Source organism: Cetorhinus maximus, chromosome 28 (genome assembly GCF_964194155.1).
Source record: "Cetorhinus maximus chromosome 28, sCetMax3.hap1.1, whole genome shotgun sequence".
Lineage (NCBI taxonomy): Eukaryota > Metazoa > Chordata > Chondrichthyes > Lamniformes > Cetorhinidae > Cetorhinus > Cetorhinus maximus.
Genome location: NC_135906.1, coordinates 27,509,303 through 27,530,446, shown reverse-complemented (window position 1 = coordinate 27,530,446; position 21,144 = coordinate 27,509,303). Strand labels below are relative to the sequence as shown.

General features: G+C 43.6%; 1 protein-coding gene across 2 annotated transcripts in view; it reads left to right on the top strand.

Moving 5' to 3' along the window:
- The window catches only part of carm1 (coactivator-associated arginine methyltransferase 1), a 61,877-nt gene that overhangs the window by 7,705 nt on the left and 33,028 nt on the right, over positions 1-21,144 (top strand). For both annotated transcript variants that reach the window (XM_078531483.1, XM_078531482.1), the window contains exons 2-6: positions 10,204-10,329; positions 12,158-12,264; positions 12,746-12,850; positions 13,919-14,029; positions 16,642-16,819. In XM_078531483.1, the coding sequence (XP_078387609.1) occupies positions 10,204-10,329; positions 12,158-12,264; positions 12,746-12,850; positions 13,919-14,029; positions 16,642-16,819 (627 nt within the window). The remainder of the gene's footprint in view (positions 1-10,203; positions 10,330-12,157; positions 12,265-12,745; positions 12,851-13,918; positions 14,030-16,641; positions 16,820-21,144) is intronic.

Sequence of the window (21,144 nt, the reverse complement as noted above, 5' to 3'; positions counted from 1 at the left end):
TGTTCCTGTGAATATGGCAGAAGAAGCAAGCTTGTTCTGTTCTTGACTGGCTGGGAAGGAGTATATGTGGGAGGTTTTATTTTCTGTGTGTCTGTCTCCGTCTCCCTCTCTCTCTCTCTCTCTCTCCCCCCCCCGCACACAAATTGGAAAGAGTGACTGAAAGCTTGGAGTGTATGAGCAATAGGTGGTGGTTACTTTGTACAGCCTGAATCACTGGGTTTTCTTCCTTGCTTTTAGCTGACTGAGCTGGGATCTGGAGATTGAACAGGCTGGGGCTCTTTTCTGTAGAAAAAGAGAAGACTGAGGGGTGACTGAGGGTTTCGAGATTATGGAAGGATTTGATTGGACAGATGTGGGGGAGCCCAAAACTAGGGGTGGTAAATACTTTATATTCACTAAAAATATCCAGCAGTGAATCCAGGAGGAACTTGTTTACCCGGGGAGTAGTTAGAATGTGGAACTTGCCACCACAAGGAGTAATTGAGGCAAATGGTGAAGGTATATTTGAGAAGCTAGATAAACACGAAGACAGACTCACATGTTAATGGGGTAAGAAATGTTGGAGGTGGCTGGTGTGGAACGTAATCACTGGCACAGTCCTGTTGGGCTGAATGACCTGTTTCTGTTCTGTAAACACTTATACTGCCAACTCGCTTGTGCTCACTCGCTGGAGGCCACTGTGTGTTTGTAGCTCTCGCATTGTCGTAGGCTATAGTGGGTTGATGAAGGAGGCATTTCCTACTCTAACCTAACTTCTCTCCTGAAGATATTGAACCTTCCTGAGATGCAGGTTACATACATACAAACATACGAATTAGCAGCAGGAGTGGACCATTCGGCCTTTCGAGCCTGCTCCGCCATTCAATAAGATCATGGCTGACCTGATTGTAACCTCAACCCTGCATTCCCCCCTATGCCCAACAACCTTTCACCCCTTGCTTATCAAAAATCCATCTACCTCTGCCTTAAAAATTCATACACACTTGCAATTGTTGTGCCAAATTAGGGACTATTTATGTTTGTCTTGATGTTGGTGAGTGCAGGCAGGCTATCTTGCTGCAGGACCATCACAGCTGATGGCCTTGCTTGTCTTCACCCAGGGTCTGCAGTCATACAGGCAGAGTCAGGAGTGGGAAATTACTGCTCTAACCCAGAGCTGCTGATGCCCAGGCTGAGGTTAACTAAATCTGCATACACTGGGACAGTCAGACTATATTTATTTGGTGAATGGAACCTGGTTAATTAGCCAGTGTAGAGCGCTTGGGGCTTTTACCAGCTGCTTGTTGTTGATATTGTGAGTGCACACCTTTTATATTCAAATAAAACAGTTTATCAAATTGTCATCGCATTGCTGCTTGTTGGAGCTTGCTGCCTGCAACTTGACAATTGCTTTTCCTGACATTCCCTCAGTGACGAGACTTCAGAAGTACTTTATTGGCTGTTAAGCATTTTGTAACATCCTATGGTCAGAAAAAGCACTATATAAATGCAAGTTCTGGTATACTTGGTACCTCAGCTCCTGTTCATCTCATTCTCTAGAGAGTCACTGGCCTGCTGGTGAAGCAATGACAACAACCTTTATTTATATTGCACCTTCAACATGTGAAGTGCCTTGGGATGGTTTCCTAAGAACGATTTATCAAACAAAATTTGACACTAAGCTCCAAGAGGTATTGGGGAAAATGACCAAAACCATGACCAAGCGATGGATTTTATGGAGAACCTTAAAGCAGCAGTGAGAGACAGTGAGGTTTCGGGGGGAATTTTAGAGTTTGAGGTCTGGACTGCTGTAGTTATTGCCACCGATGGTGTGGTTCAAATAAGGAAACTCTCTCGAGCAGAATTGGAGAAACATGCATATCACAGGGCTGGTAGAGGTTACAGAGATAGGGTGGAGTGTATGGAGGGATTTGAAAATTAAGGTGTTAACTGAGAGCCAGCGTAAAACAGTGAACACATGGGTGATGGATGAAAGGCATTTGGTGCAAGTTCGACAAGGGCAGCTGAGTTCTGGATCATCTGTAGGTAGGAGTCTGGCTGGGAGCACATTAGAATAGTTGAGTCTAGAGGTAACAAAGACATGCAGCATCTGAGTTTCAGCAGCAGATGAGCTGAGGCAGCGATAGACAGGCAATGTTCACGGAGGCATAAGCAGGTAGCCATTGTGAGGGCGTGGATATAGGGTCAGAAGCTCATTTCATGGTCAAGTAGGATGACAAACTTGCAAACGGTCTGGCTCAGCCTTGTGCTTTGGCCAGAGAGGGGGATGGAGTATGGTGGCCAGGAGCACCCAGCTTGGGACTGTCCTCCTGTAGTACTGACCCTGTGGAAATGCTGGGATTTTCACATGTGGTCGATTTATAGCGATACTCCAGGCAGGCTCGAGATGAACTGGGTCAGGAACAAGATAGGGCTATGTTTACAAACTCAGCCTGTGGTCTCTTATTGTAATAGAAACACAAAGTAGTGGTTGAAACATTGCGTGGATGCTCAAAGTGACCAGAATAGCTGACACTACCATGAGTTAATTCAGATGAAGGTGCAGGAACGTGGGCCCTGCTTCCTGCGATATTCTGAGAAATCACCAACGTGTTCCACAACTACAACTTATTCACTTGGTGGAAATGCAAATCATCTTTAAAAGAAGCTTTGTCTCAGATGCACTCTGTGCAACAACGCTTGCATAGCTTCTGCTGAGAGTCACTGAGCACTTTGTTCCACTCTGTGTGCTTCAGATTAGTGGCACTTGAATGAGAAGCCAGAACTCTAAAGTTAGTGTTGGATCAAACTCTTGTGACAATATGAAGCACTGACAGTGATGGTAACTGGGTGTATTAGAGGCTCCTGTTTCACTCCAATGTCTGAGCCATTTGTTGGCTTCCTATCCAGTGAGCTGCTACACTCTTGTTACCTGCTAAAGTTTTGATTACTGTTGCTTTCTTCATACTCTGCTGGAAAAGTCCCTGTTCCAATGTGTTGAAATGGAGAATGAGTCATCTTATGATCTCTCCTGTTCAGGAACAAAATACCGTGCACTTTCTCTCATGGTTCTGATTTGCATCCTCTGTTTTTGTATAAATCTGTTTTCCAGGCGCACATCTGTTCATTTGAGGCCTGGTTCCTGATCACCAGTTTCAGAGATCATTAATTGTGCCACATTGCCTGCCACAAATAGGGCAGCATTTCTCAAACTGCACAATGGTAACTGTGGGAGGGAGCGCTGAGATTCCAGGACGCCCCTCATTAAAATGCAGTGTTTATTACTTTGGAAAACCTTTTTTTTAACTGGGAACCTTTTTTAGTTTGAGCCAGTTGCAGAAGTTCACAAAGTAACTCCAAACCTGGGTGGGGAACTGGCAGTGACCGTTTTAAAAAGTTGAGAGGATTTCTGCTCTATTTAAATGCTTGCCGTTTGGAGAAATAAGTCAGGTGGCAAAACGTTCGTGAGAAGCCTTTCTGATGCGTCTATAGTAGTGAATGGTTCTTTTCTTTTATTCTTCCCCTCACCACCCCACCCCCCACTCCACCCAAGCTCTGAAGTGAGTTGAAGCTTCAGCCATGGGGCAGCTGTATCTCCTCGATTATTTTCCTTTTTATTGTCCTTCAGAGAATGGAGTTTCCTTCCACATCTGTTGGCCTTTATTCAGAGAGCACTACAGGGCTGGGCTGACAGGCTGCTTATCCCAAATGTGAGCATTTGCATTTAATGCCTGCTGAGCAGTGAGCTGCAAAGGACATGCTGAGAGGGGTATAGGCAGGAGCTCTCCTATTGCGTCTGCAAACATTTCTTGAAATGAATTGGTTGGCAGCAGCAGGCACAGCACCAGTCTTCTAATATGGAACGACAGTTATGCAGTTCAGAAATGTGAATTCCTCTCCCAGACGGTATGGGATGGCAGTGATGTAGTGCAGGATTATGGTTTCCTAGTGTCTTATGCAGTATGTTCTGTGCCCCTGAATTTTACCCTTGGTGGGCCTGGGACCCGGTTGGGAAATGGACCGCCAACCACAATCGGCCCCCGACCACCATTTCACGCTGGCTGGCCAATTAATGGCTAGCCAACCTGAAACACGCGCTGAAAAGCTCAGCGCTGCCGGGCAGAGGGCGGGCGATGATGTCACCGCGCGGGTGAGTGCTGCGAGAGAGCTCCCTGTAGGCAGACAGCTGCCCCAGGGAGCTGCAAACCTGCAAATGATCGAATAAAGGTTTAAAAAGTTGCAAAAAAAAAATGTCCATGCATCACAATCAAGCATCTGAAAACATACCTAATAAAAATGCTGTCCACAGATATTTATTTTTATTTTATTTCATGATGGAGATTTCATCCCGACCTTGGATGAGTTTTGATGGAAAATGCAAAGGCCGCCTGGCCGATTCGCCCCGTCCGCCAACCGTAAGGTTGGACGGGCCACAAGAAATCGCAGACAATTACACCGTTAATGGGCTTAATTGCCCTCATAATTGTCGGGCGCACTTTCTGGCTTTTGCGCATGCCCACCGAGCAAAATATCGCGTGATGATGTCGAGATGCTTACCCAACGTCATCTCGCGTGATTTTACACCCGATTGGGTCGGGCACGAGCCTGCCCGTGGGACTCGTGTCTGAACAATACAACAGATTTGGTTATTTTCTGTGTGGAGTCGCTTGTTGATTGATCTACCTGCAGATCCAGCTAGTTCATTATGTAGTTCAGGAGTCTGTATAATATGAACCAGCACTTGTGTTCTTTTAATTAATCCACATAAATCTTACTGATGGCTGGAAGCTGAATGTGGAGAAAAAGATGGAAATCATTAACGGCAAAGGTATGAGTAATTCCAAACTGCAGTACACCCTCATTTCTGTTTGTGTAACCTCAGTGCAGTGATAATGGAGCTTGTTTTGGGGCAAACATCTGAACGAAGCAGATAACCTGAGAAAGCATCGTATTGAGTCAACTTTGAGTCTAATTGCTGATCAGTGTGTCAATTGGTGATGCCCTCCTCAACAAACTGCTGACCTCCTATTCATTGAACACCACAGACCTAGAGTGTATTTTTGAGTATTGTAACATTTGAGTTTTTTTTTTAAACCATCTGTAACTTTGGGTGGTGTAAGGTTTGTGGCTTTTTTTAAATTTATTCTGTCACGGGATGTGGGCATTATCATTTGTTGCCCAACTCTAATTGCCCTTGAAGTGAGTTAAGAGTCAGCTACATTGCTGTGGATCTGGACTCCGATGTAGGATGGCAGATTTCCTACCCTGGGGGGCGTCAGTGAGGCAGATGGGTTTTTTCAATAATCGATTATATGATCATCACTCATAGTCACCATTACTGAGAGAGTTTTCAATTCCAGATTTTATTAATTGAATTTAAATTTTGCCAGCTGCCGTGATGGGATTTGAACCTGTGTTCCAGAGCATTAGCCTAGGCCTCTGGATTACCAGTCCAGTGATATTAGCACTATGCCACCTTAGTTAGTTGCTTAATTGTCCACCACCATTCATGACTGGATATGGCAGGACTGCTTTGGTTGTGCAATTGCTTAGCTCTTATCTATAGCAAGCTGAATCAGCTGTTTAGCATGCATGTTGTCCTGTGCTGTATCTTCACCAGGTTGGCTTCTCATTTTTAGTTATGCCTGGTGCTGATCCTGGCATGCTGTCCTACAGCCCCCCTTGTCCCACTGCTTGATGGTAATAGTCATGTAGAGTGAGGAATATGCTAGCCCTTAAAGTTACAGATGTGGTTCAAACACCCCTGCTGATAGCTCACGTTGGCTGATGGACGCCCTGTTTTTAGCTGCTAGATCTTTAATGAATCTGTCCCATTTAGCACAGTGGTAATGCTACCCAACACAATGGAGGATGTTCTCAGTGTAAAGTTGGGACTTTATCTCCACAAGGACTGTATGGTGGTGTAGGGGGTGGTGGTGTGTGTCAGCTTCACCTCTGACTTCTGAGTGGGCCGAATTGCTCCCGCTCCCTGGGTTCTAAACCTTGGACTTATTTGAGGGTTGTGACAAGTGCAGCAGACAACTGGTTTTGGTGCAAGAAAAAAACTGGGTTTATTGAAGTTACAAATGAATTTATAACATTAGGATTACACTGAGATTATACAGACCTACAAAGCACACTTAGTTAAGAATGGGGAACACATGGCATAATGAGGGAAAATCATGCTCACCAACCAGAGTTCCTTGACAGTTCGAAATCCAGCCAGGTAAGCCAGTTGCAGTTTTGGGGCACGCTCTTTGTGTCCTCTGGGGCCTGCTGTCCCCACGTGGTCCTGGTCTGTGGAATCTGCGAAGGTTCTTCAGTTGGGTGGAGGGCGTGGTTGTGGGTGGTCGATCTTCGTGGAGGGCTGCGGTTGCGGCCTTGTTGTCTTCGGTTGAGCCTGCCACCCCGTGCCCCTTGCCATGATGTTGCCTGCGGGCCTGCAAACCTCCAGATCTCCTTCCTCCGCTTGGCTCAGCTCCCTCTCCCTGCTTAAACTCTGCTTCAACCGCTCCAAGACTGCTCACTTCCTTCGTAACTGGTGGCCCAGTTATACTCAGTTTTTTCGAATTTCTTATCTGAAAACAAATCAAGGTTAGTTCCTTGTCTGTTTTGGGCTTCTTCAGGTGATTGTTGTCTCGTTGTTTTTAATGGGCTCGCATGATGTTTATCGTTGTCTTCCTGTCCCCGTAACTAGTCTTGAACTGAAAGCCATTGTATATGTGGAGTATTGATGGGTTCGCATAATTGCATTGATTGCTGTCTTCCTGCCTTAGTAGTTAGTAGCGATTATTTATGCAAGATTTTGATGGGCTTTAGTTTCATGTAAGATGAAGTCTTTCTCCGGGTTGATTGTTTTAAAGGGAAAAAGGGGAATTCTGTCTCCTCTCGTTGCCTGGTTTCAGGCAATAATCCACACTGCACTCAACAAGCCCAGGCATGTCCAGTCCCAGGCCTTCATGGGCCTAGCTTCCTGTCTGCAGCGTTCTACACTTAACTCAGCAGTTGGGTCCTCTGCAATAAAAGTCCAAAAGTCATATCCTTGTTGATGATATGAAAAATATGGGAATTTTGAGAACCCTTCAGCGGTTACACCTCCCAGTGCTCTCATTGACAGGTGCAAATGTGACGGATAGATTGGTGAGGGAGTGGTCAAGTAGGTTTCTCCCTCTCAGTGGTGGTTCTGCCAAGCCACTTTTGGTGATTGACATTGAAGTCCCCCACGCAGAGAACATTCTGTGCCCTTTTTATCCTTGGTGCTTCTTCCAAGTGGTATTCAATATGGAAGAGCACTGATTCATCAGCTGAGGGAGGGTGGAAATATCAGTAGATTTCCTTGCCTGTTTTGACCTGATGCCATGACACTTCATAGTGTCTGGAGTCAATGTGCAGGAATCGCAGGGCTACTCCCTCCCTCCTGTACACCATTGAGTCGCTGCCTCTGGGACAAGGCATACCCAGGGATGGTGACACATTGGATGTGAGATATGATTTAGTGAGTGTGGTTATGCTAGGCTGTTGCTTGACTGGTTCTGTGGAACAGCTCTCCCAGTTTGGCGCAAGTCCCAAAATGTTAGTGAGGAGGATCTTGTGAGGTTGACTGGGCAGGGTGTGCCATTGTCGTTTCGGTGCTTGGGTCAGTGCAAGGTGGCCCATCTGGGTTTATCCTTATCCGACTTTTCTTTAACAGTTTGGTACAACTGAGTGGCTTTCAGAGGTCAGTTAAGAGTCGGCCACATTTCTCTGGGTCTGAGGTCTGGAGGGTAAGGATTTCCTCCCCTAAAGGACATTAGTGAACCAGATGGGTTTTTAAGACTATCCCATAGTTTCAGGATCATCATTACTGAGTCTAGCTTTTAAATTAATTGAATTTAAATTCTTCCAGCAGCCATGGTGGGATTTCAGCTCTGGCCTCTAAAACGTTAGTCGGGATGCCTGGATGACTAGTCTAGTAACATTCCCACTATGCTCGTTTTATTTCCACCCTGCCAATTACAGAATTGCTGTTTGTGGGAGCTTGCTATGTACAAACTGGCTGCCACATTTTCTATATTACAACGATAACTATACTTCAGTAGCTGTAAAGTGGTTTGGGATGTCCTGGAGTCGTACCAGGCACTATCTAAATGCACATCTTTATATGGGGGGGGAAAGAAAGTGCACAGTTGTTGATTTTTTAAACCTAAATTTACAAAAGTTTCCCAAATATTTGAGAGTATTAATCTGAAAATTCTTCAGACCCAGTCACTGCATGCGCCATGGCACAAATCAAGGGTTCAACATTAAGAATTGAGCAGTGACTTGCGTTGAAACCTGTTAATGGGGCTCAATATGTTTTATTAATGTGATAGATCTGTCTATGGATCTTAGTTGCAAAACAAAGGAGATTGGTGCAGAAGGTGGGGTGGGTGATTTTCTTAACTGGTTTCAAATAAAGTTGTGAAACACTCCAGGATCTTATACTGTGTTCTTGCTCACCTTAACGAGTTGAGCAAAGTTTAAACATGGCCACAATAATGTGTTGTAAACTTGAAACGAACACCCTCTAGCACATATTTGGCATGTATTTATTTTTGCATGATGTCTTTTCTTTCCCCTCCTGGTGTATCCAGCTGGAGATAGTCAGCTGCGGCTTGTGATCAGCTCAGGATTATTAATATCAGATTTATTTTTCTGGCTGATGGAAAATATTAACTTAAATAAAAATTGTTCCTGGAATTCTGGGTTAATTCCGTTTGGGAATCTATTGTGCTGAGCTGTTATTAATTCCATAACCTCTCCTCCCCTCCATCGAGACATTGCAAAACCTTGGTGTAATGTGACCCAGTGCAAATGTTTGATGTAACCTGTGGCTTAAGTTAAACACTGTGCCACTTTTTATTCCAAGATCTCAGTTAGGAAATGTTATTGTGCCCCTCCTCCCACTGTGGCCCCAGCAGCAGTCTCAGTGGGAGGGAAAGACCCTCGTGCTAGTCCCCAGAACAAGTGGGATTTAAAAAAAAAAAAATAATGAATCTCAAAACTAACTGTGCTCCGGTTAGCTGTGTTTAAATTCTACAGTGAATTAGCTTATTTTCTCCACAGAACTCCATTCTGTTTGTCCAGCAACTTTCAAATCTCGAGGCACCTTGTTATGCAGATGTTCTCATGAACGCAATCTTACAGAGAGAGGAGGTTCCTCTCTTGATATTGCAGCTTTTTCCCCTGACACTTTTTAATAAAAGGTAATCTTTGAGGACCTGCTGTTGCCGGTTTCGGGCTGGGTTGGGTGCCTTGATGAGTGAGAAGGGTGGGGAGATCACGTCTACCCCGGTTGATTGACTACTGCAACTTTAATCAGCAGCCCATGATGAATGGGGTAGGTTTTCTATTGCACATACTGTCTTGGGAGATTGTTGAGTCGAATTTACTATCTACTATTCTTGGAATATGAGATATAGATGGAAATAAATTCATCCTTGGGAGATTTGTAATTTGGGTGAAAGACTGTGAGGGGGATTCAACCATTATGAGGATATATCTGAGTTCATTTTACCATTACATAATTTGAGGTTTGCTGTCATTCTCAAGAGGGGTGGATGGATCATTTAAGGAGCAGGAGTCACATGTGCTTCTGTCAGTTGTTAGACTCTTTCCTTGTCCACTTGGCTTGTTCTTGGGGCAGTAAAGAAACCAAGGACTCTTGATTCTTCTGTGAAACACATCTTTAGGTTAGGGTAGAGGTTGAGAGCATGTTCGAGAGTGTTCCAGGAAAGCTGCAGCAGCTGAATAATGTTTCTCTACAGGCCCTTGTGACTATGGAGGGGGGTGTATCAAGAAATGTATTTAATCTTCTACATATGCCACCTTCTTCCCCCATGGGTGTGTAAAGTCTTGCCAACTGGAGGCCATCAGTGGAATTAACACTTTATAGTTCCTTGCCATACATTCTATCCTGTATATGGTGGAAAACCACACGTCAGTCTTTCAAAGCATATCCAGTGTGAATGATTAACTGTTCCCAAAGTAAAGCCAGGGTTGGTGCTGATTACAGTAGCATCTGTGTGAAAACTGGTGCTTTTTGGCAGTACAGAATATTACAGTATTTCTAAGTCTGGGAACATCTGCCTGGGAAGGCTTTTTAATGTTAATAATTGTGCTCTGCCGTTAACCAGGATGAATGAGTGGTGGCTCACTGCACTGTGTAGTCTTTTTAATCTTGATATGGACTTTCTAATCCTGCAGATGAGACGGTCTGTGTATTTAAATGTGCAGTGAATCGGGAAACTGAATGCAGTCGAGTCGGCAAGCAGTCCTTCATCGTCACGCTGGGATGTAGCAGTGTCCTCCTGCAGTTTCCATCACAAAATGGTAAGGGCTGTGCAACTTTGTCCTTGGACAACGAAATGCCTTCTGCATTGGTTCAAAACATACAAAAAATATAGCATAGGAAATGCTGGAAATACTCTGCAGCCAAGCTGCATCTGTGGAGAGAGAAACAGCATGAACGTTCCAGGTCTGTGACGACTAACGAGAGGCTAATCTTTTTTTCTCTCTCTGCACAGCTGCTGCCTGACCTATTGAGTGTTTCCAACACTTTCTGGTTTTATTTCAGATTTCCAGCATCCACAGTATTTTGCTTTAGTAAAAGATGTAGCATATGGGTTTGGTAATGATGGAAATGTTAGTTAAATGAACCTCCCTGTTGGTCATTTCCCATGCTGCTGTTTGCAGACAGTGCTGTAGCATGGGGAAGTTGCCTGAAGGACTACTTAATCAACATTTGTTTAATCCATTTAAAAGAAACGGTTTCAGTTTTTTTTTTTTCCCCTATTCTTCATGAGTTGAACCCAGTTTGGGACCCAGCTGCCGTTGTAGGGCACTCTGATCACAGGGGCGGCAGTGATCATGGTCCTGACTGGCAACCCAGAAGACAAGTTTAAACCCATCGTGGCAATTAGTTTCATTATAGATCCACTAGTGGGTGAACTCTTTAATGCTCTCCATGCAAATGGGAATGAGCAATAAACGCTATTTTGCTGGCACAACAGAAACGCAAAATACTGTAGATGCTGGAAATTTAAAATAAAAACCGAAAACATCAGCAGCTGTAGGAGCATCTGTGGAGAGAGAAAAAATAGAGTTAACGTTTCTGAAGAAGAGTCATAGACTCGATGTTAACTCTGTTTCTCTCTCCGCATATGCTGCCAGAGCTGCTGAGTTTTTCCAGCATTTTCTTTTTTTTATTAACGTTTGAGGTCCGTGACCTTTCATCAGAACTGAGAGATGTTAGAAATGTATCTGGTTTTGAACAAGTGAATGGGGAGAGGGTGGGAAGAAGAACAAAAGGGAAGGTCTGTGATAGGGCAGGTGGCAGGAGAGATTAAATGACAAAAGGTTTCATGGTGCAAGGCCAGAGGGAGTGGCAATGGGCCAAGTAAAGAAACAAAAGATGTGTCTAGAGGAGGTGTGAATGGAAGGATAGCTGCTATTTTAACGCAAAGGGAAACCCAACCAGCAAAGGAACGTGTAACAAAATGAGGGAAGAGGCTATGATCAAAACTGATGAACTCACCGTTGAGCCTAGAAGGCTGTAAAGTGCTCAGTCAAAAAAAATGAGGTGCTGTTCCTTGAGCTTGTGCTGAGCTTCATTGGAACACTACACCAGGCCAAGGTCTCGTTCACGTTGCCCACAACCAAGATGTTTTAAATATGGTAAATATCAACCTATTGGGTTTAAAGTCCGCAAACTGAGAGATGCGAGTAGGAAGCTCCCTCAGTGGGTAGACCACTGCAGGCTGTTGCACACAGTAAATGGGGATACTTGCCCTCTGGCATGTTGGAGACTAGTCGTCTTTTCCATCTAATCGTAAGCTTGCCCCCAGGTGCTCACCCCAATTTTGACGCTTTGTTCCTAGTTTAGCAGGAGGCGTGGGTCTGGTTGCCCCTGCCTTGCTTCAGTCCTACAGTCATTAAGCAGCACAGATGAGATGTAGCCCATTTCTGCCCAGTCGGGCCCGTTGGAAGTGAGAGACTCGTCAAGGTGGGGTTTTAAAGTTTTTGTTCTGGAGCCAGAATTTCCCTGAAACGACCTCCAAAAAAACTCAACTAAAATGGCAGTATATGCAGTAGCTGAGTGCTTATAAACATTGTTTAAATGGTTTGGCTGTGCTGAGTTCCACTTGTGTTGTCTCTCTAGAGTTCTACTCCTTTTTTAATATTCTGAAAAACTGCAGAGGTCACAACCTTGAACGATCTGTCTTCAGTGACCGAACAGAGGAGTCTTCTGCCGTTCAGTATTTCCAGGTACTGTCTCCTAGTCTGAGTATTTTGTTGTCTTTTAATTTTTAGGATATCGCATGGCCGAGTTCTTACCTTAGTTTTCATCTCTCTTAGTTACCAATATTTTTGTGTTTTCTTTTCCTCCCTCCGTGCCCCAGTTTTCTTCCCCTCTCTCCTGAAGACTCTAACTGGGGTGTGCCGTCTGGTACTTTTCCATATTCTGTTTTTTCACTTGAAGACCAGACAGCCGATGTTATTCACCAGTAGAGAGGTCGTTGTAGTTCTCGCCTGTTGTTCCCATTTTAACATTTTTCTTCTATCACAAGTCATGCCAAAACTATAGTTTCAGAATGTAAGCCAACTTAACAGAAGTATTCTACTGGAACTTTTCAGTATAATGACTAACTTCATGTTATGATGAATTCCTAAAAGTCTGCTATTCCTAAAATAAAACACAAATTGTGTATTTACTTCAGACTGTTTTTAAGTCCCTGTCCTCTTACAGTTCTATGGATACTTATCACAACAACAGAATATGATGCAAGACTACATACGGACAGGCACCTACCAAAGGGCAATACTCCAAAACCATACAGATTTTAAAGACAAGGTAAAGCCTGGGTTTGGGGGAGTTGAAATGAGCTGCCTCCCTTTTATGTCATGCATGCTTTGCCATGAGTCTGCCTCTTGATCTTAGTTCTATTTTGAAATTAACATCAACATGCTGCATCTGTTGATTCTAATGGGAAGTGAGTTCTGTTGAATTGCAGTTTACCATGTGGTATACTGAAGTAACAACCACGGGTTTTGCAGTTAAGAACATAAGAACATCAAAAATAGGAGCATATGACCCCTCTGGCCTGCTCCGCCATTCAATATGGTCATGGCTGATCATCTGCCTCAACTCCACTTCTGACCGCTCCCCATTTCCCTCGCTTCCCTGGGCAAATCAAACATTGGCCAATCAAGATCTTGAATATACATCAAGATGGAGCATCCACAAGTCCTCGGAGGCAGAGAATTCCAAAGATTCACAACCCTCTGAGTGAAGAAATTTCTCCTCTTCTCAGTCCTAAATGATCGACCCTTTATCCTGAGACTCTGCCCCCGTGTTCCAGATTCCCCAGCCTGGGGAAAAACCTCTCAGTATCTACCCTGTTAAGTCCCTTCAGAATCTTGTATGTTTCACTGAGATCACCTCTCATTCTTTAAATGCCAAAGAATATAGGCCCATTTTACTCAGCCACTCATAACAGGACAACCCTTTCATCCCAGGGACCGACCTAGTGAAACTTTACTGTGTGCTGTATTGACTCCAAGGCAAGTGTATTCCTCCCTTGGATCTGGAGACTAAAACTGCACACAGCACTGTTGCCTTAGCTTGCACAGCACATAATCAAATCTTAATTTGTCCCACTTTTTAAAAAAGAAAAGATGAATCTAAAACTGATATAAAATGGTAGATAGAAACTTGCCAGCGAAGTCAGTAACTATGTGGTATATTGTTGGGGGGGAGCACTGAATTCTTACCAGATGAGACCACGGACTCAATTGTTTTGCCTATGGGAGAGAAACGCAATACCATCTAGACGAGTGAATATTATTTTGTTCACTGAGCATCTATGATTGTTGGATAACATTACTGAATAGCTAATGAATAAACACTTGCCTCTTGCAGGTTGTACTAGATGTGGGCTGTGGGTCTGGGATCCTATCATTTTTTGCTGTGCAGGCAGGAGCACGAAAGGTGTTTGCAGTGGAAGCAAGCACCATGGCTCAGCACGCTGAGGTAAGCACCCCATTTCTAACTCTCCACCCACTTTGGTGATGTGGAGCCAACTGGTGTTATAAGATGCAACTGCAAAGCTATTAATCTCAGCAATTTTCCTCTGAACTCTGCCTCGTTTGTGCTCGTGCAGACTGATCTACCTGAGACCGGGAGGAGTGAGCTTTTCATTGTCTGTATTTTTTTTGTTTGGTACAAGTCTGCGTGGTTTTGGTCGTGTTCCTAGAGGGGCATTTTAATGGTTGTAGATATTATTGAAGGATAACTGGTGAACTCACACCAGTATGCCTTTATTTTTTTTAAGGAAAGGTTGTTCTCTTCCCACTCTTGCATGCCGTACTGGAGGAGTATGACGTTGTCAGAGACTTCGTTTGTCAGGTGAATTGTTAAATTATGGCCCTTCTATGTTAATTGTAAAAGATGGAAATATCTGTAGAGTTATCTCTCAACCATCACCAATTTAAAAACAGATTAGCTGATCATTTACCTCATTTGTTCGTGGCTGTTCCTGCCAGATAACAGCTGCTGACAATTGCATAAAAGTTCAGGTCATTTAAATCTCTTTTTCTAAGTAACTTCACCAATCGTGATGTGTCTGTCACTTTTTTTCCTTTTCCTCCTTTAAAGGCACCGAGACCTATTATGCAGACTCAGGGACCCAAGTGCACATTCTACTAATCCATAGTACAGTGCTGGTCATCCTAGAAAGCACGTGCGGTGGGGAGCTGTGATGGGGAAAGGAGAGGGGAGATGCTCATGAGACCAACAGCTGAAGAACTCTTGAAGAAATTGCTTGAGTTTATTCACGGCTGAGTTAGGTTTTTGATAAGGGAGCCTAGGGTTATGAGGAGCAGACGGGAAAGTGCGGCTAAGACCACAATCAAATCAGCCATGATTTTATTGTATGGTGGAGAAGACTGGAAGGGCTGAATGGCCGCCTCCTATTAAGTCCTATGTTCCTTCCCATTAATGTAAATTATATGGTCAACTATTGAGCCCAGCATCCATACCTAAAGACTGGAGTTGAAGAAGTTCCTTGGTTTGGGGCAGGAATTGCAGACATATTAGACAGTTGCCAACTGTCCTCTGCATATCTCTAAAATAATAGCACTGCTACATATGACTGGTGCACTTGGATTAGATTTGAATCCTTTGCTTTAAGGGGGATTGAAGTCTGTGTGCAGTGTGGAATACTTCTCAGTGGTATCTATTTTGCTGCAGGTTTACCTTGTGTGTAAAATACTGGCACAGAATAGAAGATTGGTGTGAATAGACCTTAAAATAGTCTGCTGGAATGCAAGCTAAATGAAGCTCAGCTATCTCTTGCCTTTTGTAGGTAAATCCTTACAATAGTGCAAGCTTGGACCCTTGAACAGAATTATAATACCACATTGCATTTGTGATTGGGTGTGTGTCTTCAGTACTGACAAGTCTGTCCATTTTGTAGATGTAAATATTAAATAAGAATTCCCTGCTGGCAATCATGAAATACCCTAACTGTGAATCCTGATCATGGTGATACAATTTAACTCTGACAATGGCTATGTTTGAATGATGGGGAGGTTTGCGTTTACCCAGTGCTTTAGCTTTCTGAATCCCATGAGCGGAGACCTCCTAAGCAGCCAAGAGAATTTGACTGGGCTGAATCACTAATGTTGAGGAACTGAGGGTGGCTGCCATCCAGAGCCTGCAATAATGTTTGGAAACTAACCACTGGGCAACTTAGGAGTTGAATAGCAATGAATGTGGAAGACAGACACCTCCCCCGCCCCCGGCCATGAGAGTCAAGTTTTATTCAAATACTGGGTTAAGTACACTCTGCTGATGAGTCATAGGTTGAATTAGAATAAAGTGTATATGGAGTAATTCTTGAGTCCTCTGGGAAAATGTTTTGTTAACCCTTTCTCCACTCCATCCAAGGAACCATGCTCACCAGTGATTTTTTTTGTCCATGAATAATCAAAAATGTTGATTTTTCTAAAGAGATGTTAGGCACCACTCCACTACTAACCTGCATCCACTGTCCCAGATAATTAATCTAAAGCTATGAAAGTATTGAGAAATGAAGTTACACTTGGCTGGCTTTGGTGTTCAATGTCTGTTCTAGAGAGAGCTGACCTATATTCAGACAACTACTGTTGTTATCCTTCCTATTCCTCCTGAGTCTGTTTTATTCCACCCCACTCCTGTCTGTGACAAATAATACATTTATTTTCCGGTATCACTGTAAATGTAGAAAATCAACAGAATCATGGGAAGAAGCTTAAATGTTCACAACCATGTTGGTAGAAAAATGTCAATGGCACTAAGTGAATTGCTCATTCAGGGAGCTGGTGCAGACACGATGGGCTGAATTGCCACCTTTTCTGTAACAATTCTGTGGATGAGCTTGTTCAAACCTGTCACTGCAGCAAAGGATACAATAAATCAGTTAGTGCTGGTGTGTTTTTATCCCTTTCTGCAAAACAGTTTATGAAGCGTGGTGGGAATTGAGAAATTTAGCAAGAAAATCCTGCTCTGTCCCCTTATTTCTAATCTCAGTGATAACAAATAACATGTTATAGAAATGACCACATTGCCTGGTGCTAATGAAAATGATGGTTATTCTCTGGCAGCTTCTGGTGAAGAGCAACAACCTAGCAGATCGCATCCTCATCATCCCTGGGAAGGTGGAGGAGGTTAACATCCCAGAACAGGTCGATATCATTATCTCTGAACCCATGGGCTACATGCTTTTCAACGAAAGAATGCTGGAGAGTTACCTACATGCCAAGAAATGGTTGAAACCAAACGGTGAGATTAATTCTGGGTGTAGAGAATGGGTGAAGTAGGTTGATAAATTGAGTGGTAGACCTGCAATTGGGTTTATTTATAAGTCAGATGCTTAATTTTGACCCTGTCTCTTTCAAAGACTCTGTGTTCAGTATAGCAGGGCTCTTTAAGCAAATTCCTGCTGAAGTTACGCACTAAATAGAGTAATGAATTAAAAATAATTTGTTCATGTTCCTTCTCCCATTATGATTTGTGATTTGGTTGGTCAAATCAAAATTTGCAGTGTGGGTATTTGACTAAAATTTGTTTCTTCTTGCATTATAAGGGTGCTCATCAAAGCAAGGGTTAATGTGGGATAGGAGATTAGTACTGCACATGGTATGATGTAGACAGTCATCTGATAGACTCTGTGTGTGTGTGTGTGTGTGTGTGTGTGTGTGTGGAGTAGAGTCAAGAAGGAGCTGGCATAGAAACAGCACCCATGCATGACAGTACCTTGAATATGTATATGGTTATGGGTTACTAGTAAACAGTTTATGTTTAACCATACAAGCCTCCAGACCTCTTAGTGAGACACCAAACAACCTTACAACATGGTGGCAGTGAAGGATGGACCCCAAAATCCCAGAGAAGCTGGAGAAGGAACTCAAGATTCTCAAAGCATGAAAAACTAAAGAAACAGAAATCTGACCTGAGAGAAATGCATCTAAATTGAAGACACAGTTGGAGATTGCCTTAAAAAAAATCTCCATTGAAGATGTGGAGGATGAAAGACTACACCAGGGCACGTGGAGGTCCGTTGCCACACCTGATTGAATGCAGAGTCAAGGGACAGAGCTAGTTTTAAAAAGAAAAAGGTTCAGCAAAATTCAAAAAAGGGGAATTAAGCTGAAAAGCAGAAGAGTACACTGTGAAGATGAAAAGCCAGACCTGACTAAACACAGAAGCAGAGCCAAGAGACCCAGCAAAATTGCAGGCTGAGAAAATTTCAGGAAAAAAAAATCCACTGTGGAATTGAGAAGAAGAATCTGAGTGAACCGTAGAGACAAGAGACCTAGTTAACTCCCAAAAAGGGTGAGCAAAATACAATTTTTAAAAAAAAGAAAACTGAAATTATCTTTTTAAAGTAAGCAGCATTCAAGATCAGAACATCCAGAGTACAGCTATAAGAAAGCTACAGCAACAGGCCATAACGCCATAACATGTGGTAGCCAAGCTGGAGGGAAGGGAAGGGAAATGTTTTTTTAAGAGCTGCAGGCAGAGTTTTTTTTTAAAAAATCACCGTCCAGTTGATTCCCAGGCCTGGGACAGCGACTTGCTTGATGTTTCCTGGAGGATCGACTAGTTTGAAAGAAACAGCCTGTCGGCGCAATGGGAGTCTGCCAAAACTGACCAGCACTGGAAGAACACAGAAGAAAAAAAAGCAGCTGTGGAGCTATTTTGAAGAGGAAGACCAAAATTTAGAGGTACTTGCCTGTTATATTAAAAAAAAAATTAGCCACAGATAGTAAATTAAAAGTACCAGACTAGTCTAGGCTAAGGCAAGGGCTAAACCAGACCCAAAATTGGGAGTCTTGGAGGAGAATGTTTTTAGATTGTAGAAGTGCATGAGGATTAAATAAGAAATCAGAAGTAGTACAAGCTGTACATTTTTATTCTTGGTGTATTTGCAGATGGAGTGATCCTAAGACAAAGTATAGATTAATCCTCCATCACATTTGGTGAGATATTAAAAGCCTTGACAAATATTTTAAACTCCAAATTGTGGAGAGCTCAAAGCTTTTTTTAAAAAAAACTAGAACACCCCGAATAAAGTGCTGAGGGAGACACGAGACTCGGGCCAAGGGAGACTATGGCTGGAATTTTCCAGCCCCATTGGCGTTGGGCGTCATGGGCTGGGGGGGGGACAATATTGCAATCGTCTGCTCCACTCATCAACGGCGGGCTGCGTTTCCCACTGCTGCATGTCGGGAACCTTAATTTCAATACTTTAGCATCTCGTTATTAGCCTTGCTCGCCAGAATCATCCCACCACCCCCATGCTGCATCATCCGGGTAAGTTGGTGTGATTGTATGCCAATGTGTTTCACAACTGTACATAAGCAACATTCACCTGGTGAGCTGCGCTTTGCTCAGGAATTCAAGGTTTGTTTGCCTACCTTGCTTCTGGCAGCACCACATCAATTTTAGGGGACTCGTGGACAAGTCCCTACCTACCAGACCAGCTGCAAGGCAGAGGTGGCTTTTCAATGACTGCAGGGCTAGAGCTTGCTTGGGGAAGGGGAGAGAGACCTTGGGCAAGGGAAAAGGCTGGAGGGTGAGGGCTGCACTGGGGAAGGGTGTGTGAGGGGGCACATGATGATCTGTGCAAGTGGCCTCAAGATTGTGAGGGCTGAGGAGGCTGTCTCCAGAAGTGATGAGGCCAGTTGGAGATATAAGGGTGTGTGAGAGTGAGTGAGCAGTGATGTCCCTGGCAGTGAGTGAGATGCCAGTGAATGTGAGATGGTCTTGAGTGTGAGAGTTTAGAGTGTTAAGATGGTTGCCTTGCCCTGGCAGCACCCAAAAGACATCCCAGGGGTGCGTCACTGAATCGGGGGCTGCACTCTTCTTGGCTTCTGGAGCCATGTCTTCACCGGAGCAGTCCTGGGTTGCAAGCGCTGAGAAGTGTGCTTGCGGCTGCAATTAAATATAGTGCCTTGAGGGAAGAAGCGGCAAGGTAACAGCATGGCGGACAATTCAGAGGGCCCCCACCAGCAAACAGCGTGTTTCCTGTGGCTGCATGATTAATGAGGTGGAAATGGGGTGATGCAGCGCAAAAACCTGCCATTGCGGCGGGCGGATAAAACAACTTCCTTTCCCTGCCTGCTACCGCACTTTGTGCAGATCTGAGATGATTCTGTCCTAAACCTAAGCAAACTGCAAAATGGTCACAGACCATGTCAGCACAATGAAGCGCATGAACCAAAGAGTTTGGTGCAGAAGAAAGAAGAGGCTGAGAAGCAGCTGAAAGGCTTCAAATAGAGCTTTTTGAAAATGCTGACACATTACCCAAATTGCAACAGCAGGTGACTGTGAATGGGAAAAAAAGCTTTCTGAGATAACGTGAAAGAAACAAAACCTGCAAAAAGAAAATGAATAATTCCACAGGAAAATGTTTGTATCAAAGTGGAGTTGAAGGTACTCAACCAGAAGTACAGCCAGACACAACAGGCAGAAAAGGTACTCAAAGAAGTCGCTACCCTGAAAGACTCCTTGAAGAATCAATACATAGTCTTGGAAAAACATGAGCTAAAAAAGATGTTGAATACTACTTCAGCAAAAGCAGGGTTGGAGCTATCAGCAGTGACAAAGCAGTGCACTGAAGCACAGCATGAGTTGGCAAGAGATCAACAGGAAAATAAACAGTTGGAAGAAAGCTGATTGCCCTTCAAGATCAAACGCAAAAGGAGTACGTAACACTTCAGCAGTATGAAGGAATGAAGAATGTCTTGAACAGAAGAAACTCGAGACTCCGTTGGATTAAGGAAAACTCAAGATGAAGCAATTGAGTTTTGCAAAGAAAAGGAAAGCCTGTTGAAGGACCTTCACACGCTACAAGGATTGCTTGGGTCAAAGTTTGTTCCTCTGGAAAATTACTAAGCAAAGCAAAATGAATTTAATGTCACTTCGAATGAACTGAAGAACCAGTTGGCAAGAGAAGACTCAGCAATGTTCAACATTCCAGGAGGAAGCCAAGAGATACAAGGAGACTTGAGAGCTGAAGAACCAGCTGAATGGAAAAGAGGAAATATTGAAAGGAAAAGCTGCAGAACTTTCCAAGCTGTGAGCGGATAACGAAGCCATGAGTAGCACAATTTCAGAACTGAAGCAAGTTAAGGCTTAGCCAAAGACAGACCTGGCCAACAATGAAACCAAAATGAAGGGCAAGGGCAAAGCTCAGCTAAAGACAGAAATAAGTTTGGAAAATGTAAATCTGATGCTGAAGCTCAAGGAATTAGAAGAAAAAGCACTGGATGCCTCAAACATACTGAGAACCATTGAGTTGTTGAAAAATGACATGGCTGAAATGAAAATCAAGAACCGAGAATGTTGAGAAAAAGTTGAACAGTTGCAAGAAAAAGTGGAAGTTCTCACAAAGGAACGTGAAGAGTCACGAACATTTAGCAGAAGTAAAATTTAAAAATGTGAGCGCACACAAACTAGGCTCTGCTAAGGAAAAACTGGCAACGTAAACAGCCAACTTTCACAGAGGAAAGATATGTTTGCTAGTGAAAAACGAGAACTGAGGAGAACACTGGAGTGTCACTCACAGGAAGTAGAACACTTAAAGAAGGACAGGAAAGATG